The 19,776-nt window shown below is 40.0% G+C and overlaps 1 protein-coding gene across 1 annotated transcript in view; it reads left to right on the top strand.

Moving 5' to 3' along the window:
* The window catches only part of trrap (transformation/transcription domain-associated protein), a 67,905-nt gene that overhangs the window by 14,350 nt on the left and 33,779 nt on the right, over positions 1 to 19,776 (top strand). Inside the window, 20 exon segments of the mRNA XM_028475531.1 lie at positions 573 to 641; positions 2,491 to 2,511; positions 2,986 to 3,105; positions 3,453 to 3,572; positions 3,848 to 4,012; positions 4,135 to 4,316; positions 4,554 to 4,752; positions 8,636 to 8,764; positions 9,440 to 9,706; positions 10,136 to 10,342; positions 11,799 to 11,957; positions 12,173 to 12,310; positions 12,812 to 12,922; positions 13,495 to 13,641; positions 15,858 to 16,071; positions 16,275 to 16,403; positions 16,977 to 17,126; positions 18,220 to 18,419; positions 18,553 to 18,674; positions 19,543 to 19,756. Coding sequence (XP_028331332.1) covers positions 573 to 641; positions 2,491 to 2,511; positions 2,986 to 3,105; positions 3,453 to 3,572; positions 3,848 to 4,012; positions 4,135 to 4,316; positions 4,554 to 4,752; positions 8,636 to 8,764; positions 9,440 to 9,706; positions 10,136 to 10,342; positions 11,799 to 11,957; positions 12,173 to 12,310; positions 12,812 to 12,922; positions 13,495 to 13,641; positions 15,858 to 16,071; positions 16,275 to 16,403; positions 16,977 to 17,126; positions 18,220 to 18,419; positions 18,553 to 18,674; positions 19,543 to 19,756 — 3,063 coding nt within the window.

Raw genomic sequence — 19,776 nt, 5'->3', positions numbered from 1 at the left:
TGCATTTTTAGATTATGTTTACTTTTTGGGATTCATCAGGAGAGTGGTTGAATTGTGCAGACAGAAATTGTGCATGTTTCATTTTACAAATAAGATAATTTGTGTGTTAAATCTACAGCTTATTATCAACTTTAAATCAATGACGGGCACATTGATATGTAGTAAGAGGGTAAGTGTTGCGATTAAGCATGTGCTTAAGCACAAACAATATATCAATGGAATAAATAATACAGTCAATACAATTGGAAAATAAATCAAATTAACAGACTTATCTGCAAATCATGACTCGTGGAGCCTTTTCAGTTATAGAGAAATTAAGAATTGAATTATAAAGCTGCAAAGAGATGATGCTGTCATTGTATTCAGTTGAAAAGAAACATTAGCTGTCAGTAGTGACAGTAGGCTCATTGCACAGCCCGAATAACTGATACTTTCTGACATGATAAAGATTTGTGAAGCCAATAAAGACTTCTCTGCCTCATCACTGACCAGCTTAAATTATCAACAGCCCCAAAATTTTACATCATGCTTCAATTCCAATCTTTTTCTTTTTTTTCTTCCTTTTTTTCCAGCAACACCTGCGAAAGTGGATGGAGGTAGTTGTAATCACACACAAAGGCGGCCAGCGCAGCGATGGCAGTGTAAGTAAATACAGCACCTAACAGACCTTTGACCAATGTATTACAAATACAAATAAACTCTCAGGGCCTGTACTACAAAGCTAGATAATTATGTCCTGGATTTATCTCTGTTAGGGGGCTTTACCTGACCAAACATTGTCCGTCAGACAGAAGCTGTTCTACGAATCCAGATTACAACAAGCTAAGTTAAGCGTGTGGATTTCAGCCTGGTTACCAGCGCGCTCTCGTGACAGAGGTGGATATTACAGCGTCAGACCAATCACAATCACGGAGAAACTGGAGAGCAACTTATGTCACAATTGAGTAATAATTCTTTAGAAATATAAAGACTTAAAATACATAATTCAGACCAAAAACAACACTATTGCTGCACTAAAAGCAGAAAGTAATTAATGCTGGAATTCATGAGTGTTAATGATTCAATTAGTGAGATTAGAAACGGAGAATAAACAAACACTGATCAGTTTCATTTTCTCTTTTAACTTGTCTGTGGCTCTGATGCTGCGTTCATGCAGATCAGCCTAAATCATATATTCATATTTTATATTATCTGACTGGACTGAGGCTCTCTGCATTTACCCCAGAATAAACAAATTAATGAATTTATCGATCTGAAAGCGCCTGATGCACGCAGGCTTTATCAGCTGACTTATTTTACTTTATGAGTCCATCAGATAAAAATCTCTGTTTCCTATAGGATGTCATTGGTAAATGAAAGGATTGTATCGATGTCTAAATATTATTTCTCTCTGTCAGCGTCACATCAGATCTACACAGCGACGTGTTCATCACCTTTTATTGGACAGCTTCTTTTCTAAGAGATCTGATTGGTCAGGAGGCGGGGCTTTAGTACTCGCTAAGATCCTTGCCAGAACAAAACCTGGTCCCGACCAGGTTTGTCGTTCAGCCTAAGTTATCATGGGGATTTAGCTTCATAAGACGTTATCCAGCTTCGTAGGACAGCACACACTGATTAAATCCCATAAATTAGCGCGATCTAGCTTTGTAGTATACGCCCACAATGCTGAGCAGGAACATGTACCAAAGTGGGAATCTTCAGTTTTTTTTTCCGTTAGAAATGACTTGGGGAAATCAAGCCACATAAATTACTCCTTTTAGTGAAGAAGCCATCGTTTCATTTAGTGTCTCCTTTTTCCACATGAATTACGCGTTGTCCATATTACAATCAATGATTAATTAAGCAACGGGCAGACGGTGGTGGGCACAGCTTGATGTCTCCTCCTCATTATCTCTACAACAGATAACCTTGTGACAGTGGAGAAATGGTGAGGGGCCAAAAAAATGCCTTGTCTCACGATGTAAATTGGATTTCTCTCCATCCTCCTTTGGTTGTTCTCAGTAAAACTGCAAGTTAACATAAAAATGAAAAGGAAAACGTCAAACAGCACTAAGGAAGATTGCTCTGTGGGTTTAGCTTTTACAAGGTTTTGACTGAGCTGGCAAATAAACAGGCATAAGATGAAAGATTTTACAAGAACAAAAACTTTGTCTAATTTGACGGAGACAGTTTGAAGTACAGCTCGAGAACTGCCTCTCGTCATCATCTTTACGCTGCATCAGTCAAACTAATGCTCTCCTCTAGACACCATGAATTGTGAGCTGCTCGGCTGACGTGGACGTGTCACCCAGCCTCGCCCTGCTCCCCCCACTGTTGAGATAAATTGCTCCTGAGGTCACTTGTAAAGGTTGATGCTGTCTGCCCATCCATTACCGCCCTGTCTTATCAGCTCACTCTCCATGGAGAACAGAGTCAGACACCCCACAGACACACACTAACGCACACATACTGTTCTGCTGACTCTGATCATTGTTTCCCATTCTGGCACAGCCTGCGTTGGAGGGGGTCGAGGTGAGATGTGACCTGGTGTTACGCCCTCTGTTGGTGACGTTCTGTCAGTTGTTGAAACACACCTTGAGCCAATGTTGTTTAGGTCAACCAAACCGATGTTGTGGTAGTGGTGGAGTTGCTCTGTGTTTATGTGTTTGTGATCATTCTGGGAAATGTTCCAGTCATCTCAGCGCCTAACCTTACATTTGTTTCCAAGTGTCTAATATTCTACTCTCCCCTGTGGTGTCTGCACTGCCAAGAGATATTAACAAAGATTTACAAAACTGGCCAATAACTCTGTCCTTTGTTTGTTTTCCTCACCAGTAATCAGAGATTTGACCAAGTTTCATTCATTGGTCTTAGATTCATCCTTGTCTTTCCTCGGTGGCTGTCCATCAAGAATGTTCAAAAAGAAGTTTGCGTCGGCTCGTCTGTCTAAAGAAATGCACTCACTCTTTTGTTCCGTGTATTGTTTTTCTCCCACTCTTTCTGCAGGAGATGAAAATCTGTTCAGCCATCATTAACCTTTTCCAACTGATCCCAGCTGCACCCCAGACGCTCGTCAAACCGCTGCTGGAGGTTGTCATGAAGACGGAGAGAGCCATGCTCATTGAGGTACGAACCTGAAACTGCTCAAATGAATGAAGAGAGTATTTTAATTATAGAAGTATAAAAGTATCCATTTGAATTTTATTAGTTTTCAGAAAATTTAGGTTTTTGAAATCTTTTAGTTCGAATTTTACTGCTTGGATCTTTTATGTAAAGATTAAGCAGTCAGTTTGTGCAATTTAAAGAAAAGACTTGATAAGAAAGAACAAAGACATTATTGGTTATTTACCTAAGGAATACTTAGTTAGGTTTAAATTTTTCTTTGAATACACTTTTATCCTTTGAGTTACTATAAACTTTGTATGTCCTTATTTCCGGTTGTGTGGCACTTCATTTTCCCACCCTCTCTCCAGGCTGGGAGTCCGTTCAGGGAGCCTTTAATCAAGTTCCTGACTCGTCACCCATCCCAGACAGTGGAGCTGTTCATGATGGAGGCTACGCTCAACGACCCCCAGTGGAGCCGCATGTTCATGGTTAGAAAAGCAGCGACACATTTGCCATTAAAGAGATGTTTCACTTTATTCCTGCTCTCTATAATGGGCAGTAATTGAGTGTTTCAAGGCTCAGCGGCCTTGTTAGAATACACTGAGATGAATATCTACCAGTAGAATTTTTATTCAGTTCGTATTGTTTTCTTCCAGTTTAACGCTAATGTACGATTCTATTGCTAAGGCATGAACTCCGCTCCCTCGGCTGTGGTTGAGTGTGCCTGTCTGTTTTAAAGACGTCTTTTTTTTCATCTACGCAGAGTTTCCTGAAACACAAAGATGCAAAGCCTCTAAGGGACGTACTGGCTTCTAATCCCAACCGCTTCGTTCCCCTGCTCGTTCCTGCCGGCACCACTGCAACAGTCCGACCTGGTTCTCCATCCACGACCACAGCGAGGCTGGACCTGCAGTTTCAAGCCATCAAGGTACAGATTCTGTTCAACTACATTTGTCTTCTATGCTTGTATTTGCGTCTTTGCTTTATAATTTAATATAATCAGTGTTTAAGCAGACAAAGTGAACCTTTCTGGTTTTTACATCTGTGCAGATTATTAGCATCATAGTGAAGAATGATGAAGGCTGGCTGGCAGGCCAACACTCCCTGGTCAGCCAACTGAGGCGAGTCTGGGTCAGCGAGGCGTTCCAGGAGAGACATCGGAAGGACAACATGGCTGCCACCAACTGGAAGGAGCCCAAGCTGTTGGCTTTCTGCCTATTAAGCTACTGCAAGTTAGTAAACTTTTACACATCTGACTAAAATTCCCTATTCTAGCAGTAGATGTGAGCAGTGTACAACCTGTTGACCACAGTAAATCTCAATGTCATTTATTATTTTGCATCCAGTGAAAAATGGCAATGACACAAATGAGTCCAGCTAATGTTTTACTTTGTGTACAATCAGATGAAAAATTGTCCTAGATTTCTTTCTTCTACACTAACGTCACTGAATTTCGGTCTCATCACTAGGCGTAACTACTCTGAAATCGAGCTGCTGTTCCAGCTGCTGCGGGCCTTCACGGGCCGTTTCCTGTGTAACATGACATTCCTGAAGGAATACATGGAGGAGGACATTCCCAGAAACTACTCCATTGCCCAGAAACGCGCCTTATTCTTCCGCTTTGTCGAGTTCAATGACCCCCACTTCAATGACGAGCTTAAAGCAAAGGTATGTACGATCTACTAGCAGAGCAGTAAAGTCCATTTAAGTCTCAATGTATCAGCAACCTCTGCCTCAACTTTGACATTCTTATGAATAATGATTTGTAATTGACAGTGAAGTGTGGTCTGGAGCATTGGAGACTGTAATGCCTCACACATTAAAACAAATCTTAGGAAACAGTTTTTAAGTTAATATAGAGTAAAAAAAGAGTTAGGACAAATTGTTGTGAAAATACAAATTAGTAAAGAATTGATCATACACACGTTTATTCATTTTCATCATTTAAACTTTAACAAACTTAAATGCTACAAATGCATTTCCACTACAAGGCATCATTTTTTTTGAACTGCCTGGTATATTTGTACCTTTTTGGAAAAACCGAGCAACTCGTACGATACATTAAAATGGAATGTGAGGATACTGATTGATTAGATGGGCTTTACAGCCTCCTGAGATGCCCCAAATTTCTTGTTCTACCTGAGCTGGACAAGTCCTGCATTCTGCCCTGAGGGGGAAGTCCCAACCGAGACAGAACACCACCTGATACTAAATGCTTTTGTGGAAACAATGATATATTGTCATTGCAAGAACAAAAAAAGTATTGTCCTTTATGACATAAAAATGATTGTATTGGGAAATAAGAAGCAACTGAAGGCTATATTGTGCTTTATTAAATATTTTTTTGATATACAATTTGTTTATTTCTCATAGTTCTTGTCCTCAGGCCTGGCAGAATATTCTCTATAAATGCAACATTGTAAAAACTTGAGCATCAGCTTTTTCTGACTTTTACGCTTGATGAATTTTGTACCCGAAGTTCTTTTAAGTGATTAGGAAGGTCATTTTTTTCCCCTTCTTAATTCTGCAGAGGCTTATAGATGAATGCGTCCGTCCTCTCTACCTAACCTGCTGCTGCCAGCAATATAGTCAATTTGCCTGCTTTTTAATGAAGCTCATTTTAGTTTTTCAGCACACACACTCACACTTACGAACACACGCACGCACCTATACTTCCTGTAGCTGTAACAAGCACATGACCCCCTCACACAGAGCAGTAACAGCACTGCTGCTAAGTACAAACTGGTCTGTGGGGAAAAGCCTTACTGGCACACAATAGCACTCCATCAAAGCACTGTCTGAGAAGAATGTGTAAAATAGTGTGAGGTATACACACAAATTGAAAACCATGCATTCATGTGTCTCTTCTTACTTGTTTATTAATAAATTGAGGCTCTGGCTCAAGGACTGTGGATTTATGAAAGAAATTGTAGATTTCAGACTCTGGCCAATTGATTGTGAAGGTTTCCAGGCAGAAACACAGCAGAATTAAAATCAGTAATTTTTCCAGCAGCGCTAAAGGCCCTCCCACTGTCGCCCCCATCAGAGTTTGGCTCCCATTGTTGTTTTTCCCCTAATTGTCCTCTGTTGGTGAGCAGCAGATGCTAACTGTGCGGGTACGGCAGAGGCAAACGTGTGCACAAAGACCACACATGATGCCGATGTCTGTGAGTGGGTGTGTGTTGATTAGTGTACAATTTCTGAGCAAAGAATGAGAGTGGGTGTTCCCTCCATTGACATTCAAATAATTGCCTGAAGTATTTATCATAGGAGCGTGTTGGTGCATTTCCTTTATAAGCCTGGGACTCAGATGGAAAATGAGGTGTTTGTTTGGAATGAAAAAGGTTCTAGGTGAATATTTTCCTCTGTGCTCACACAGAGGAGGGTGTGATGGAGAGAGGCGAGTGGGACAGCAGCATTGAATCATCTTTGGCAGCACAGATTGACCCCATGCTGCGGCCATGTTGTTTCTTTGTTTATATGCAAAAGCGCCTCTTTTGTTCTCTTTCCAAAAATATTCATCTATTTGTGGCATAGATCTCAGGGCGACAAGGAAAAAAACAAATGTATCAAATTTATGAAGCAGTACTTTCTGTTTCCAGCACGGCTGCCTTTTTTTTGTTCCCACCAAGGACAACTTTGAAGTAGAGCTTTTTTTACGCACCGTGTTAACATGCTGTGTTACTATTCTCTCTGTAGTCGAGATAAGAGAAGTTGAAACCAAACACATTTGGAAAAGAATAGGATTGCGTGAGATTTTTAAGATGAAAAAAGATAGGTAGACGTGATTTGAAGAAATGTCCTGAATTTATTTTTGTTTTTTGTTTTTTTGCAATTTAATGATATTTAGCGGTCACCCTCATGCAAAAGTATTTATTGTAAGATAATTGAAGAAAAATAAAGTATTGATTTCAAGGGTGAACATAAAGCCATGTAATGGGAATCACAAATGTTTTCCTTCTCTTGAATTTCAGAAAAAGTCATTTCATTACACCACTGCACACTTTACATTTTTTATAATTAAATTGAATTTGAGTTAATTAAACCACCTGCGGACTTGAAATCCAGGCCACTTTCCCAAAAGTAGGACAAATGGTCTAATACACATCATCAGCGGCTTTGCAAGAAAGAAAAACGAAATAAATCAGCCGCTATCTTAGTGATTGATGTCAGATGAACTCCAAATTAATTGGAACAGATGAGACCGAAGAACAGTGGCACACAGTGCATTTTCTTTGTGTCTTCATTTGAGAGCGAGCGTGCACGTTCCTCCGTTTGTGTGCGACTCTGTCAGCCATGCATCCACATTGTGCGGCGTGAGCGTGAATAATGTGCTAATGGAGAAGTCGGAACATATGCTATCATGCATTCTCCACTGAGCGATGCCCTGTCCTCCTCTGTGATGGATTGAATCAGAGTGTTCATTAATTGATAACAGCTTCTTTAATAATTGCAGTCGTTAACTCTATTGTGGCTCGGTTCCACAGAGCCGTTTCTCACAGCCTCTGCTGCTGCTGCTTTCACTGTGTTGGCAAATTACATTTGAAAAATGATCTTAGTGACCATCTTAAATTAGTTACGAGTTTAAAAAAAAAAACCTCCTTCACCTGTTAGCATATAAGCAAGTTTGTAATAAGATATCTTGCACTAAAGATGGGCACAGTGGGGGGCCACAGAAATGTGATTGTCTGATCCGAGGGCCACAAATTATAACTTTCAATGTCAGAAATCTGATTCTCATTAAAGGAAAGAGGTTTTTGCATGTATTTTGGTTGTTTGCTAAGCTTTTGAATGAATGTGTAATGTATTTTGTGTTTCTGTTGTTGTTTAGTGTGTATGTGGAGTCATTTTGCATGTTTTTGTTGTTGTTTGGTATATTTTTTTGCCCTTTTTCTGTATTTTAGATGTCATTTTGTATATTTTTTTTACTCATTTTGTGTTTGTGTTGTTTTGTGTGTATGTGGAGTAATTTTTGGGGTTTTAGCTGTATTTTTGGAGTCATTTTGTGCATATATGGGGTCACTTTGTGTTTTTTTGATTTCTTTTTATTTATTATTGATGTCTTTTAATGTATTTTCCTGTAATTGTGTCGTTTTTTTTAATCAAATTGTGTATTTTTGTTAATTTTTTTGTCCTTTTGTGTGTTTTTGGATAAATTTACTGCATTTACTTTGTTGCCTGTGCAAAATTGGTTGCATGTCTCTGAGTTTTTGACTGCAGTGAGTTGTGCTGCCACCTTTAAACAAATGTGACAGACTGTGTATCTGTACACATGACATAGGCGTGACCCTGTAGCTTGTGACACATAGTGGGGTGTCAGGTGCAGGGGTGTCTTTCCTGTTATATACAGTGATTTTGAATTGGTCCATGTGATGTAATGAGCGTGTTATCGGAGCACAGTTTGATGTGTCAAACTTCTGGCTTTAGAATAACTTTTATTTTTTGTTTGTTCCCTGAATTTTTTTTTGCGTTGTCTTCAGCCATTATATTCTTCTTCTTCTTTTAAATTATTATTATTTGTTCCTATCTTTTCTTGTTTTTGTTCCTTTAGGTGCTGCAGCACATCTTGAATCCAGCATTTCTCCACAGCTTTGAGAAAGGCGAAGGCGAGCAGCTGCTTGGACCACCAAACCCTGAAGGCGATAATCCTGAAAGCATCACCAGTGTCTTCATCACCAAGGTGCACATGTGCACATGCTTGCCTGTAGCCGTAGGCCTTGTATTACTCATCATGTTTTTTTCAGTGCTGTTGTCTGAAATGTATCTGTATTGTTGTCTGTAGAAACAAAAGCTTTTTAATCTGTTGTCAAACAAGCACCTTTTTTAGATTTACTGATCAAAAGCCTTGCAGTGTGTCTGATTCCACTTCCAATCTAATGATAGTTATCCTCTTTTACTTTGGTTGAGTCTCTTCCATCTGTCCTCCTCCCACCATCACTCCCTCCTCCCATCACATTTCATCCATCAGGATTGACTATAATTCCCAGTGGAAATGTCACTGTGTGACCGAGCTAAAGGTCAGCCTGTTTGTTTGTGCTGTGGCAGATCTCATCACTGATTAACACCAGTCCTAATGGCAGCTAATAGGCTCTCTGTGGTCTGGTTGAAACTCATTTCCTGACTTGCATCCTTTTCTCTCTGGCGACCATCTTGTTTGTGTCCATGCCAAGGATTTTAGATGTTGACAATTCCAGGCCAATGCAATATAGTTATACATCTGATTCACATTTGTATACTTTGTATACAAACTATATCAGTATACTTCAGCTAACCATTACCTTGTTAGGGAGCTGTAATCCAATGAAATCTCAGTAATTGTGGGTTCGTAATTGTTCCTCTCTGTTCCCTCTTCTAGGTTTTAGACCCAGAAAAACAGGCTGACCTTCTGGACTCGCTGCGTATCTGCCTGCTGCAATTCTCCACCCTGCTGGTGGAGCACGCTCCCCACCACATCCACGACAACAACAAGTCTCGCAACAGCAAGCTGCGTCGCCTCATGACCTTCGCCTGGCCGTGTCTGCTGCCTAAAGCCTGCGTTGATCCTGCCTGTAAATACAGTGGTCACCTGCTGCTGGCTCATATCATCGCAAAGTTTGCCATTCATAAAAAGATTGTGCTGCAGGTGAGTAGGATAGTGCTGTAAAAGAGGAACACGTTGCACCATGAAAAACACAATATCCTAAAAAGAAGAAAATGACTTCATGGAAAGTATAGAAACCACATAAATCTATGAGGGTATACATACAAAAAAAAAAAACATTTGTTCCTGATACCTTTAAAATACATTCCATTCTGATCTTTCTGAATGGATTGCTTTGATTCAAGTCATTGCTTGAGGTGTGTTAAGCAATTGAGCATTGCTTTTTTTGATTCTGGTTACTGGGAACAGGTTTATCCCAGTCTAAACCTGTAAGCTTGTGCTGCACATGTGGCTGCCTGAAAGAATTATTTTATTTTTCTCCAAATTTCATATAACTCAACCTTTTCTTAGTGTTCAGTTCCTCAGTGCATTATCGTTTTTGAAAAACAAGATGTGATGTGTGTTTTCAAGGTGTTCCACAGCCTGTTGAAGGCCCACACAATGGAGGCCCGAGCCATTGTTCGCCAGGCCATGGCTATCCTGACACCAGCCGTGCCTGCACGCATGGAGGACGGCCATCAGATGTTGACGCACTGGACGCGCAAAATCATCGTGGAGGAAGGCCACACTGTGCCACAGCTGGTTCACATACTGCACCTCATCGTGCAGCATTTTAGGGTGAGCTCATAGAAAAACACGTCTGCATACAGACAGGGTGCTATGTTACGTTAAATAAAAACGGTTTAGGGTTGATTTCATTGATTAGCTAAGTGGCCTTAATAAGCGTACATGACAGCTCTAAACAAGTCTTAATGGAGAACGAGCATCCTCATTATAACTTAACTTATTCAGTTTAGATTTTTGTATTTTGAATGTTTTCTAAACAGTAGTTGTGGCCTTGATGCTTAAAAACCTTCACAGATCATCCGAACCAACAGATATCTTTCCTGTCAACAAGTCGGCATGAGCAATGGGTCATTGCTCTTTCTGTTTGCTTTCCTTTTTTGAATCTTAGACACATTCACTCGCTCACTTTTTCAGCCTCAGCCATCAGAGCAACAGTCTTTAAGCAGAAGACTGACATTTTCCTCATCGCCCCACTCTATCTCTCTGACAGGCGGCTCTCACTGGGCCAGATGACTAATCTAGTGTAATCACATCAGCATAATTACACAGGGGACAAGATGAGACTGTGCGTGCGTGTGTGTGTTTGATAAAGAAATGGGAGAATCATGTGCGTGACCATCTGTGCTCACGTGATAGGCAGGGCTTTGCCACTCCGTCATTAAGAGGTTATGAAGTCCTGCTCTATCAACTGTAATTACCCTCAAAGTGAGAGGCTTTAATATTCCCTGACACTGACATAAGCCTCTTGGATAGACATCTCATCTCTCTCCATTATCAGCGTATGTGTGTGTGTTTTAGATTTCCAGCTCAGTGATCAAATCCAAAGTTCCTCTTGAACTGGAGTTTGGTAATTCCCTGGGTTAAGTGTTTGCTGATGTGTCCTTGGAACGAAGTGAGAATACAGTGTTTTGGAATGAATAAACAAGTGCAGCTTTCCTTTCTTTTTGTCAAATTTCACCACAATAATGCCATGGCCTTACCTGATGTTCTCGTAGTATGTTGGTGCTGGATTTAATCTACTTTAGGGAATTTCAGTTTACAGCAAACATTTGTGTTTGAAGCACGTTGACCACAATTCATCAGTGCGAACATTGTTTTGTAGGTTTATTTTCAGTGTGAACGACTAAATGCTATTCATCCTCTCTAATACATATGCCCAATCATTGTGCGATCCATTGAGATCTGTAAGTACTACAGTCTTGCCTATTAAGCCTTACTGGTTATTCTTGCATATTTATTTTTAACTGCTATTATCAACCATCTGGTGCTTTGGGATAATAGTGTCGAGAAGTCCTTTGTGATCCTCAGAAAACTACACATATGAGCTTTTATTAGCTTGACACATTGAATATCTGCCTAATGCAAGGTCAGTCACAGTTTGGATATAAGGCAAGTTGAATTACACATAAAAGTTGCACATTATTACCCTCCCTGCATATTTAGTTTTAGTGTCTTTTTTTTATATCTTTGGAATTTACTCTTTTTTTTTTTTTTTACCCCCCCTCAGGTCTATTATCCCGTTCGACATCACCTTGTGCAGCACATGATCAGTGCTATGCAGCGTCTGGGTTTCACTCCCAGTGTGACCATTGAGCAGAGGAAACTGGCTGTGGATTTGGCTGAAGTGGTGATCAAGTGGGAGCTGCAGCGGATCAAGGACCAGCAGGTAAACTGCAATTGATTTGATCTTTTTAAAGCCACCGGTATTAGGTGTTTTACTTCTCACTGTATCATCATTTACTGCACAGTAAAAACATTGATTTGCTTTCGTGAATTAGTGCTATTACAGTAATTTAAACGCAGGTTTAAGACTTTAAGTATTAACAATATACCTCCAGATGGAGCTAATAAAGTGAAGACTGAAGCTTTTGTTTTGTGCAGCCAGAGTCTGAGACTGAAGTGGTGCCTGCTGGGGAGGGGCCGAGTGGTGCTGCTGTAAAAAGAGGACTGTCACTGGAAGCTGCCAGCCCTGGACAGGACGTGAAGAGGTTTCGTACGGCTGCAGGCACGGCCTCAACGGTGAGCGCAACCAGGGCATGCACTGATATTGTCTTACATTGGATCTTGAAGATTGATGATCACGCCAATTGCTTTGATGAGTTAGAAAATATCAGAAAGTACATGTGTCATGAGATAAAGTTATGTCCGAGCATCGTCTACAAAAGTGGTGACTTTTGATTACTACTGGCTTATAGATTGCAAAGGCAGTGTTTGTCAATCGTTACCCAGCTGCCTTTTCTATCTTTTAGCTAAGCATATTTAAAATGCTAAATACACACTAAAATACAGAGAATAGATGAGATGCAAATGAGCTCCAACAGCCCACTGAACTGAAGTGACACCTCAGCTTTAAAGCAGATGTAAGCTGTCAAAAATATCCAAAATAACATGACAGAAAATTATCTTTTCATATCAAGGGGAATATTTTGCCATATCTTCCTAATAACATTTTTTCCCCCTGTGTTTTTATATTAATGTTCATATTAGGAATGTGTGTGTGTGTGTTTTTTTGTTTTTTAGGTGTTTGCCCGCAGCCAGTCCATCCCAGGAACAGAGACGATGCTCACCAAACCTGTCGAGAAGCAGCACACAGATACTGTTGTCAATTTCCTGATCAGGATCGCATGCCAGGCAAGTCCTCCACACAGAAGCACACACAGTCCCCAGGTAACAAGATTGTTTGCCATCTTTAGTGCTCGCCACGGATGGAAAGATGTGTCCAGTCCACCGTTGAATAAGAGGAAAACAGATTACAAAGAAATCCAAATAAGTCCACACACACACACACATTCATTGTGATGTCCTACACAACTGTGTCTTGGTTCAGTGCCACAGATGATCCAGCTTTCAAATCCTGAAATCGATCACTGAGATTTCTTCCACCTTGACATTTGGTATTTTCTTTTTTCTTTTTTTTTTTCATTCTCACTGTTCACCCAACCATCTCGGCTGAATATAACCTTCTTTGGTTCATTCACTGCTCACAGAGGAGTCTGTAGAAACATCATTTTTTCTTAAAAATTCCTCTCAGAAGCAGTTTATCATTGATCTGTGAAGAAAAATGTTTTTTTCCTCTGTGGCCTGAAGCTATCAACAATCAACCAAAGGACATCTCACTTGTCCTTGTTCCTCATCCCTGTTGATTTTTGGCACATCTCGTTGCTAAGAATGGTAATGAAATGAGGCTTTCTTCCTCCTTCCAGGTGAACGACAGCACAAATGTTGCCGGGTCTCCTGGAGAGCTGCTGTCCCGCCGCTGCGTTAGCCTGATGAAAACGGCCCTCAGGCCTGACATGTGGCCTCGTGCTGATCTCAAGCTACAGTGGTTTGACAAACTTCTGATGACAGTGGTAAGATTGGCTGTGTGTTCTGAAATGTGCGTCCCTCTGATTCATATAGTCACATTTACACATCCATTTCCTATTTTCCTGGTAGCTTTACTTTACTGATGCAATTTGGTTATATATTTAGCAGTTTTTATGCTAATTTTTTTGATTAAAGTGAAACGTGTAAGCAGGTGGTGAAACATTTAAAATATTCAACATCAGAATTCCGTATTTCATGAATATTATCAGAAAAACATTCATTAGGGTTTTCAGGAACTTTGAAGGATTGTATATTTGAATTAAATTCAATTATTAATTTTCCTAGACACTCATTCAACAGGAACATTTATCTCTGTAAAATATGTTGTTGACACTTGTGTTGACCAAATACTGTACCCATTGGTTGATCCCACACATAACCTGTTCTTGGTTTTCAAATTGCATTTGTTGGAAAAGCGCTGATGTTTTTGGCTGTTGAAGATTCAGTTTAAGCCTGACATTCTGCTGAGTTTGCACTACTCTCAGCAAAATCCTGTTAACGTTGTGAAATAGTTGGGTTTATCTTTGCTTTTGTGTTGTCGGGACTCTTTCTTGTTTGGGAAAGGGTGAAAAGAACATTTGTAAAGTGAGTGTGTCGTGGATTATTTGAAGCTGCGTGCACGCCATCAGCAGTGTAATAATAGGCAAACAAAATGAGATTGAAATTCAAAATGTTCTGGCTGTTTTGTTGTTGTTACAGCTCCGAGCAGAATGTAGCAAACAACAAAGTATAAATAATGTCTCCCCAGAGAAGTTTCCCTGTCCCTGCTTAAGCACCCAGTATTTGCTCCAACACCTTACAGTCTTTTGTCTCTTATCAGCAATACATGAAGTGAGGTGCCAACCACGGTAATGACAAAATAATGACAGTGGTGAGATAGCAGGAGTCTATCCGGGTTGGCCTGCTCCTCCCAACCCTTATTCATCCTAAACTCCTCATCCTTGCTTTTCATATCTCTACCGTGCACCTATATCTCTCCTCGCCTTTGCCTCTGTCTGAAACCGCTCCCTTTTCTCATCCTTTCACTTCTTTGCAGTGCTTATCACGCTCTCTCTCTCTCTCTCTCTCTCTCTCTCTCTCTCTCTCTCTCTCTATCAATTTTTTCCCTTCTTTGCGCCTCATCTCTTTGGTCTGATTTGACGTGAGTGTTCGAACAAGGTTATCACGGTGCACCAGCAATTGTCACGTTATACCTCCGCTGCTCTCTTCTGGGATCTCTGCACCGGCTAGGCATCATTTCCCAATGTGCGCGCACACGCACAGAAACCCAATCAGACCTTCCAGATCCCATTGGGAAGATTGTGACAAACGAGGCTTTCTGTTGGTCTTATGCAGATGTGCGCGCCTGCACAGACACAGGCTTTTCATCTCCAGGGAGAATGCTATACCAGCCCAGCCGCGTCACTCAGACTAATGAACACTGCTTCAAATCGGATTACCTTTTATCATCTCATTGTAGGACTATTACAGTGATTAAGAGTCAGGGGTGTGGCTTAAGAGGCCAAATGAGGAGCAAAAGGGGAAATGTGTCCAAAACTCACAAAATGATACACTGGCTTACGTGGATGCATTTTCTCCATTCTATTAATGCAGTTTCGATTTAATACCTCTCCCTAATGTTTACCAGGAGCCTTATCACAGCAGTCACCTTGTTCATTACGTAAGAGTATTGTCATGGATCTACCCTAGATTATCGTTTTAGTCTTGCCATTGTAAACCTTGATTGCAATTTAGACAAAATTGGGACTCGGCGCTGGCAATTGATTTGTGGTTTAGCAGCCATCATGATTGTGTTTTCCCCGTGTGCGAGAAAAATCTCAGCTCGAAGACTATCGATTTTGGAGTTTTCCTGAAACAAAAACTGGATCCCCAAACAAATTAGTCCTAAAGACTGTCTGACTCTCCTTTTTCCTTGTGCAATTTTTGACTCAAATGACTCATACGTTTATGTTTTACTAAAGGCGTTACTTTTTAGGATAGTTGGGTTTTTCCTACTTTATTACACATTATCATGCTAAAGATGTAATTATGCAACAAACTGATACTGATAATCAGTGCTTTAGTGTGAAAAATCATTATAAATAACAGTATCCAAGGTAGGACTTGAGTAATTGAGTAGATTTCTTGTGTCCTGGTGTAGTTGCCAGCTGTGTGTTTTTTATTCTTTTACTCTTGATTGTCTTCCTCTCTGGTATTTTAGGAGCAGCCTGCACAAGCCAACATCTCCAACATCTGCACTGGTTTGGAGATTCTCTGTTTCCTGTTGACAGTTCTCCAGTCTCCTGCCATTTTGGCCCACTTCAAACCTCTGCAGCGCGGCATTGCTGCCTGCATGACATGTGGCAACACCAAAGTGCTGCGAGCAGTCCACTCCCTCCTCTCACGACTCATGAGCAATTTCCCTACTGAGCCCAGTAAGACACTGATAACTGTTAGAAATTTCATTTGGCCTTTCCTGAAGTTTTAAGAAAACACGATAAGCCTTTATTCTCTTATGAATTAAATAAAGTTGAATAGAACGTTTAATGTTAATTTTTTTACTGTATGATGTTGAAAGCTGGGAATATCAAAGAGTTTTTCATGTATTAATGAATCAATCATGTATTTGTCCCTTAAGGCACCTCTAATGTGGCATCCAAGTATGAGGAACTGGAATGTCTGTATGCTGCTGTGGGCAAGGTCATCTATGAGGGACTTACCAATTATGAAAAAGCCACAAGCAATACTAACCCCACGCAGCTCTTTGGTGAGTAAACTCCTTTGTCTAACCTACCACTAAAATGCCTTATTTTCTTCTTTTATTTCTCCTTTCTGCCTGTAATTAATTAGGTGTCTGTAACATAATAGGAAATACCATCTCATGCTCATTTTCCCTTCAAATGCAAGCATCCCCTCAGTCACATACAGCAATAAAGCCACAGAATGGGTCGTTAAAATGCAAGTGGATGGGCCGTGCTGCTTTGGCTAGCATCTGGTCTGTTAAAACACATGTCACAGTCCAACAGTTTGGAAAAAGGCTGTCCAGGGATGGATGAAAATGAATGAAAAAGATTTTTCATTAAAGCTTTCTTTTCCCAAGAATACAACAGTTTAACTTTAAATGTGTGATATAGATTTTAATTATGTAAGTGGTTTCAGCCTAATTCATTAAATTATTTATTCTAGTTGAACAAAAACTGTTGCCATCAAAAAGTTCCTTGTGTGTTTTTGAGTTTTTTGCAAAGACGTTATTAATCGCGTACACAGTGTGTTTCTTGTCAGATTATTAAATGTTCCTTTTTCCTAATCCCTTCTTATTCGTCTTTAATTTGTCAACCAGGAACACTGATGATTCTGAAGTCAGCCTGCAGCTACAATGCCAGCTACATCGACCGCCTCATCTCAGTGTTCATGCGCTCACTCCAGAAGATGGTGCGGGAACACCTGAGTCCCCAACAGGCTAACCCGGGGGCCACTGAGACCAGCACAGGTACATGTACAAATGGCGCAGTGAGACCAAAAGAGAAATAGATCCTGCCTTTTAGGATGAGTGGAAACAATATTTACGTATATGATGGACTTTACATGTTAATTACATAATGGGAGGCCAAATTTAATTCAAATATTGGTTATATTTTTAGGATTGCTGGATATCTTATGAGAGATCAACTTATATTTTCACAGCAGGAGCTCTGTTGGCCCACAGCCAAACTTTGCATAAAAGTGACTTTTTTCCCCATCATTTCTCCCTGTCAGGCTCAAAAAGATCTTTTTAGTCACTATTTAAATCTAAGATTCACCAGCCCATTTCTGTGATGCAGCTGCCTTTTCACTCACATCCATTCAGCACGTCTATAGTTCAACAGCTATCTGACATTATCAGGATGAAGTGTGTCTGTAACTCTCCCAGGTCTCATTCAACTTGAGTAAGGTAGTGACAATAGATATTCTCCCACAGGAGCCTTAGTCAGGCATCAAGGTATATATATATATATATATACAGTATATATATATCAGTTCCACCAGGCTTCATCAAAATGGTTTCTTTTTGTGTTACTTATTTTACACTCCTCAAGAGTGTTAATTTAGGTGTTAAATGTAATTAAAGTTCCTTGTTTGTTTCCTTTCCACGCCAGAACAAACAAGGTTTCCAGGTGCAATAGTATATAATTCCTATCGACACTCTTTAGTTGGAGGTAATGGTCGTAAGATGGTATCAATGCTTTAAATTGGTCTCTAATGGCTTTATCAGAAATACAGTTATTCACTCTCATCCATAAGCTGTTTTTGCCTCAGAGACCAAAAGGCTATCTGATCAGTGAGGCTTTACCCATCAAGACAATCCATGTTTTCCTAATCCGTTACAATGAACTTGAGCAGTTTCATCCTGATTGTATTGAAGCGGCTGCCGAGATAGAACAAAAACAGAAAGGAGTTTGTTTGACCTAGCTAACATTGTTGTAAATTCAAAGTATATTATATGTTGATTCTTATTTTTCATCAGAGGCTCAAAATTTCTACCTTTATTTTTTATGAAACAGTAAAAATATTTAAACCTCTGCTCTTTTGCCCTCCCCTCGCAGTAACCAGTGAACTAATAATGCTCAGTCTGGACCTGGTGAAGACTCGATTGTCCGTCATGAGCATGGAAATGAGGAAGAACTTCATCCAGGTCATCCTCACTTCACTTATAGAGAAGTCAGCTGACCCTAAAATCCTGCGTGCTGTTGTCAAGATTGTGGAGGAATGGATCAAGAATAATTCTCCAATGGCTGCCAATCAGGTATGACTAAGGCTTGTCAGGAAATACTTAAACTTATTAATTATTGAATTGTAAAAAAAAAAATGCAGTTTTATTTGACCTTTTTGTCTGACCTTTTCCCCACAATACCGTTTCATTTCTATTTTCTTTTAAGATGCCCAACCTGCGTGAGAAGTCCATCCTGCTGGTGAAGATGATGACCTACATAGAAAAGCGTTTTCCAGAAGAACTTGAGTTAAACGCCCAATTCCTCGACCTCGTTAATTACGTCTACAGGTAATTGCCTCCATTCATCACATGGTCAAATGGTCATACCATCAACCTCATGCTGGCTTGCATCCATCCTAACAAGAAGGAGGAAGGTCGGGAGGATTAGATGGTGAAATACAAGGAGGTGGGGTCAGCAGTAGGGGCCCGTAACATAAAACGGCTGTGTTTGGCTTTGAATCAATTTTATCTTACTGAAAATAAGTGACTCAACATAAATAAAATGAAGGAAAAAATTGAAATGTTGGTGTTTTGCGAATGTTTTTTTTTGACTGGACTAGAATAGTATTAGGTTTCCTCAGCTCTTAACACTCAGCAGGTGCAGGTCAAATATGAGAGAATGTCATTTCACCAACTATTTATCAAAAAACCCCAAATCAGGTTCCTCGGCCTCCCCCCACTGCCCTCACTTCTCATTTTTGTCTATTTCTCTGTTCTAATCAAGAGCTGTCAAAGCCCAGATTTAGAAATGACTAGTAAAGCTATGATGATCCGTCAGTAATTATAAAGACTTTTCTTTGGGAAAACAAAGGAGTGGATCTGTGATTTTGTAATTCCAAGATAAGTTAAAAAAAAAAAAAAAAAAAAGATTAAAATATATATCTTAAAAAGAAAAGCATGCACTGTAAGACAAATGCAACTATTCTGAGTCCAAAGAGGCAGTTATATCAAATCAGGACATTGGTTTGGATGGTGGTAATGGTAAACAAAAAGGGAATTCATAAGCCCCTGCCTGAAGCTTTCTAATTTTTTTACATTTGAGGGTATTGTTTACCCATATAGTAATTTTATTAGTTTATTTCGTTGCTGATTTGTAAACGTACTGGTCGAAACTGTTTTTCTCCTTTTTTTTTTTTTTTTTTTTTTTTTACTTCAGAGATGAGAGCCTTTCAGGAAGTGACATTACATCCAAGCTGGAGCCTGCCTTCCTCTCAGGGCTTCGCTGCTCTCAGCCATTGATCAGGGCCAAGTTTTTTGAAGTATTTGATGCCTCCATGAAGCGGCGAGTCTATGAAAGACTACTCTACATCTGCTGTTCTCAGAACTGGGAGGCCATGGGCAGCCACTTCTGGATCAAACAGTGCATAGAGGTAAACGGCATTGACTTTAT

This window comes from Gouania willdenowi, chromosome 19, assembly GCF_900634775.1.
Source record: "Gouania willdenowi chromosome 19, fGouWil2.1, whole genome shotgun sequence".
In the NCBI taxonomy this organism is placed as follows: Eukaryota; Metazoa; Chordata; class Actinopteri; order Blenniiformes; family Gobiesocidae; genus Gouania; species Gouania willdenowi.
The sequence above is the reverse complement of the archived record's forward strand: the minus strand, read 5'-3'. Positions and strand labels throughout refer to the sequence as shown.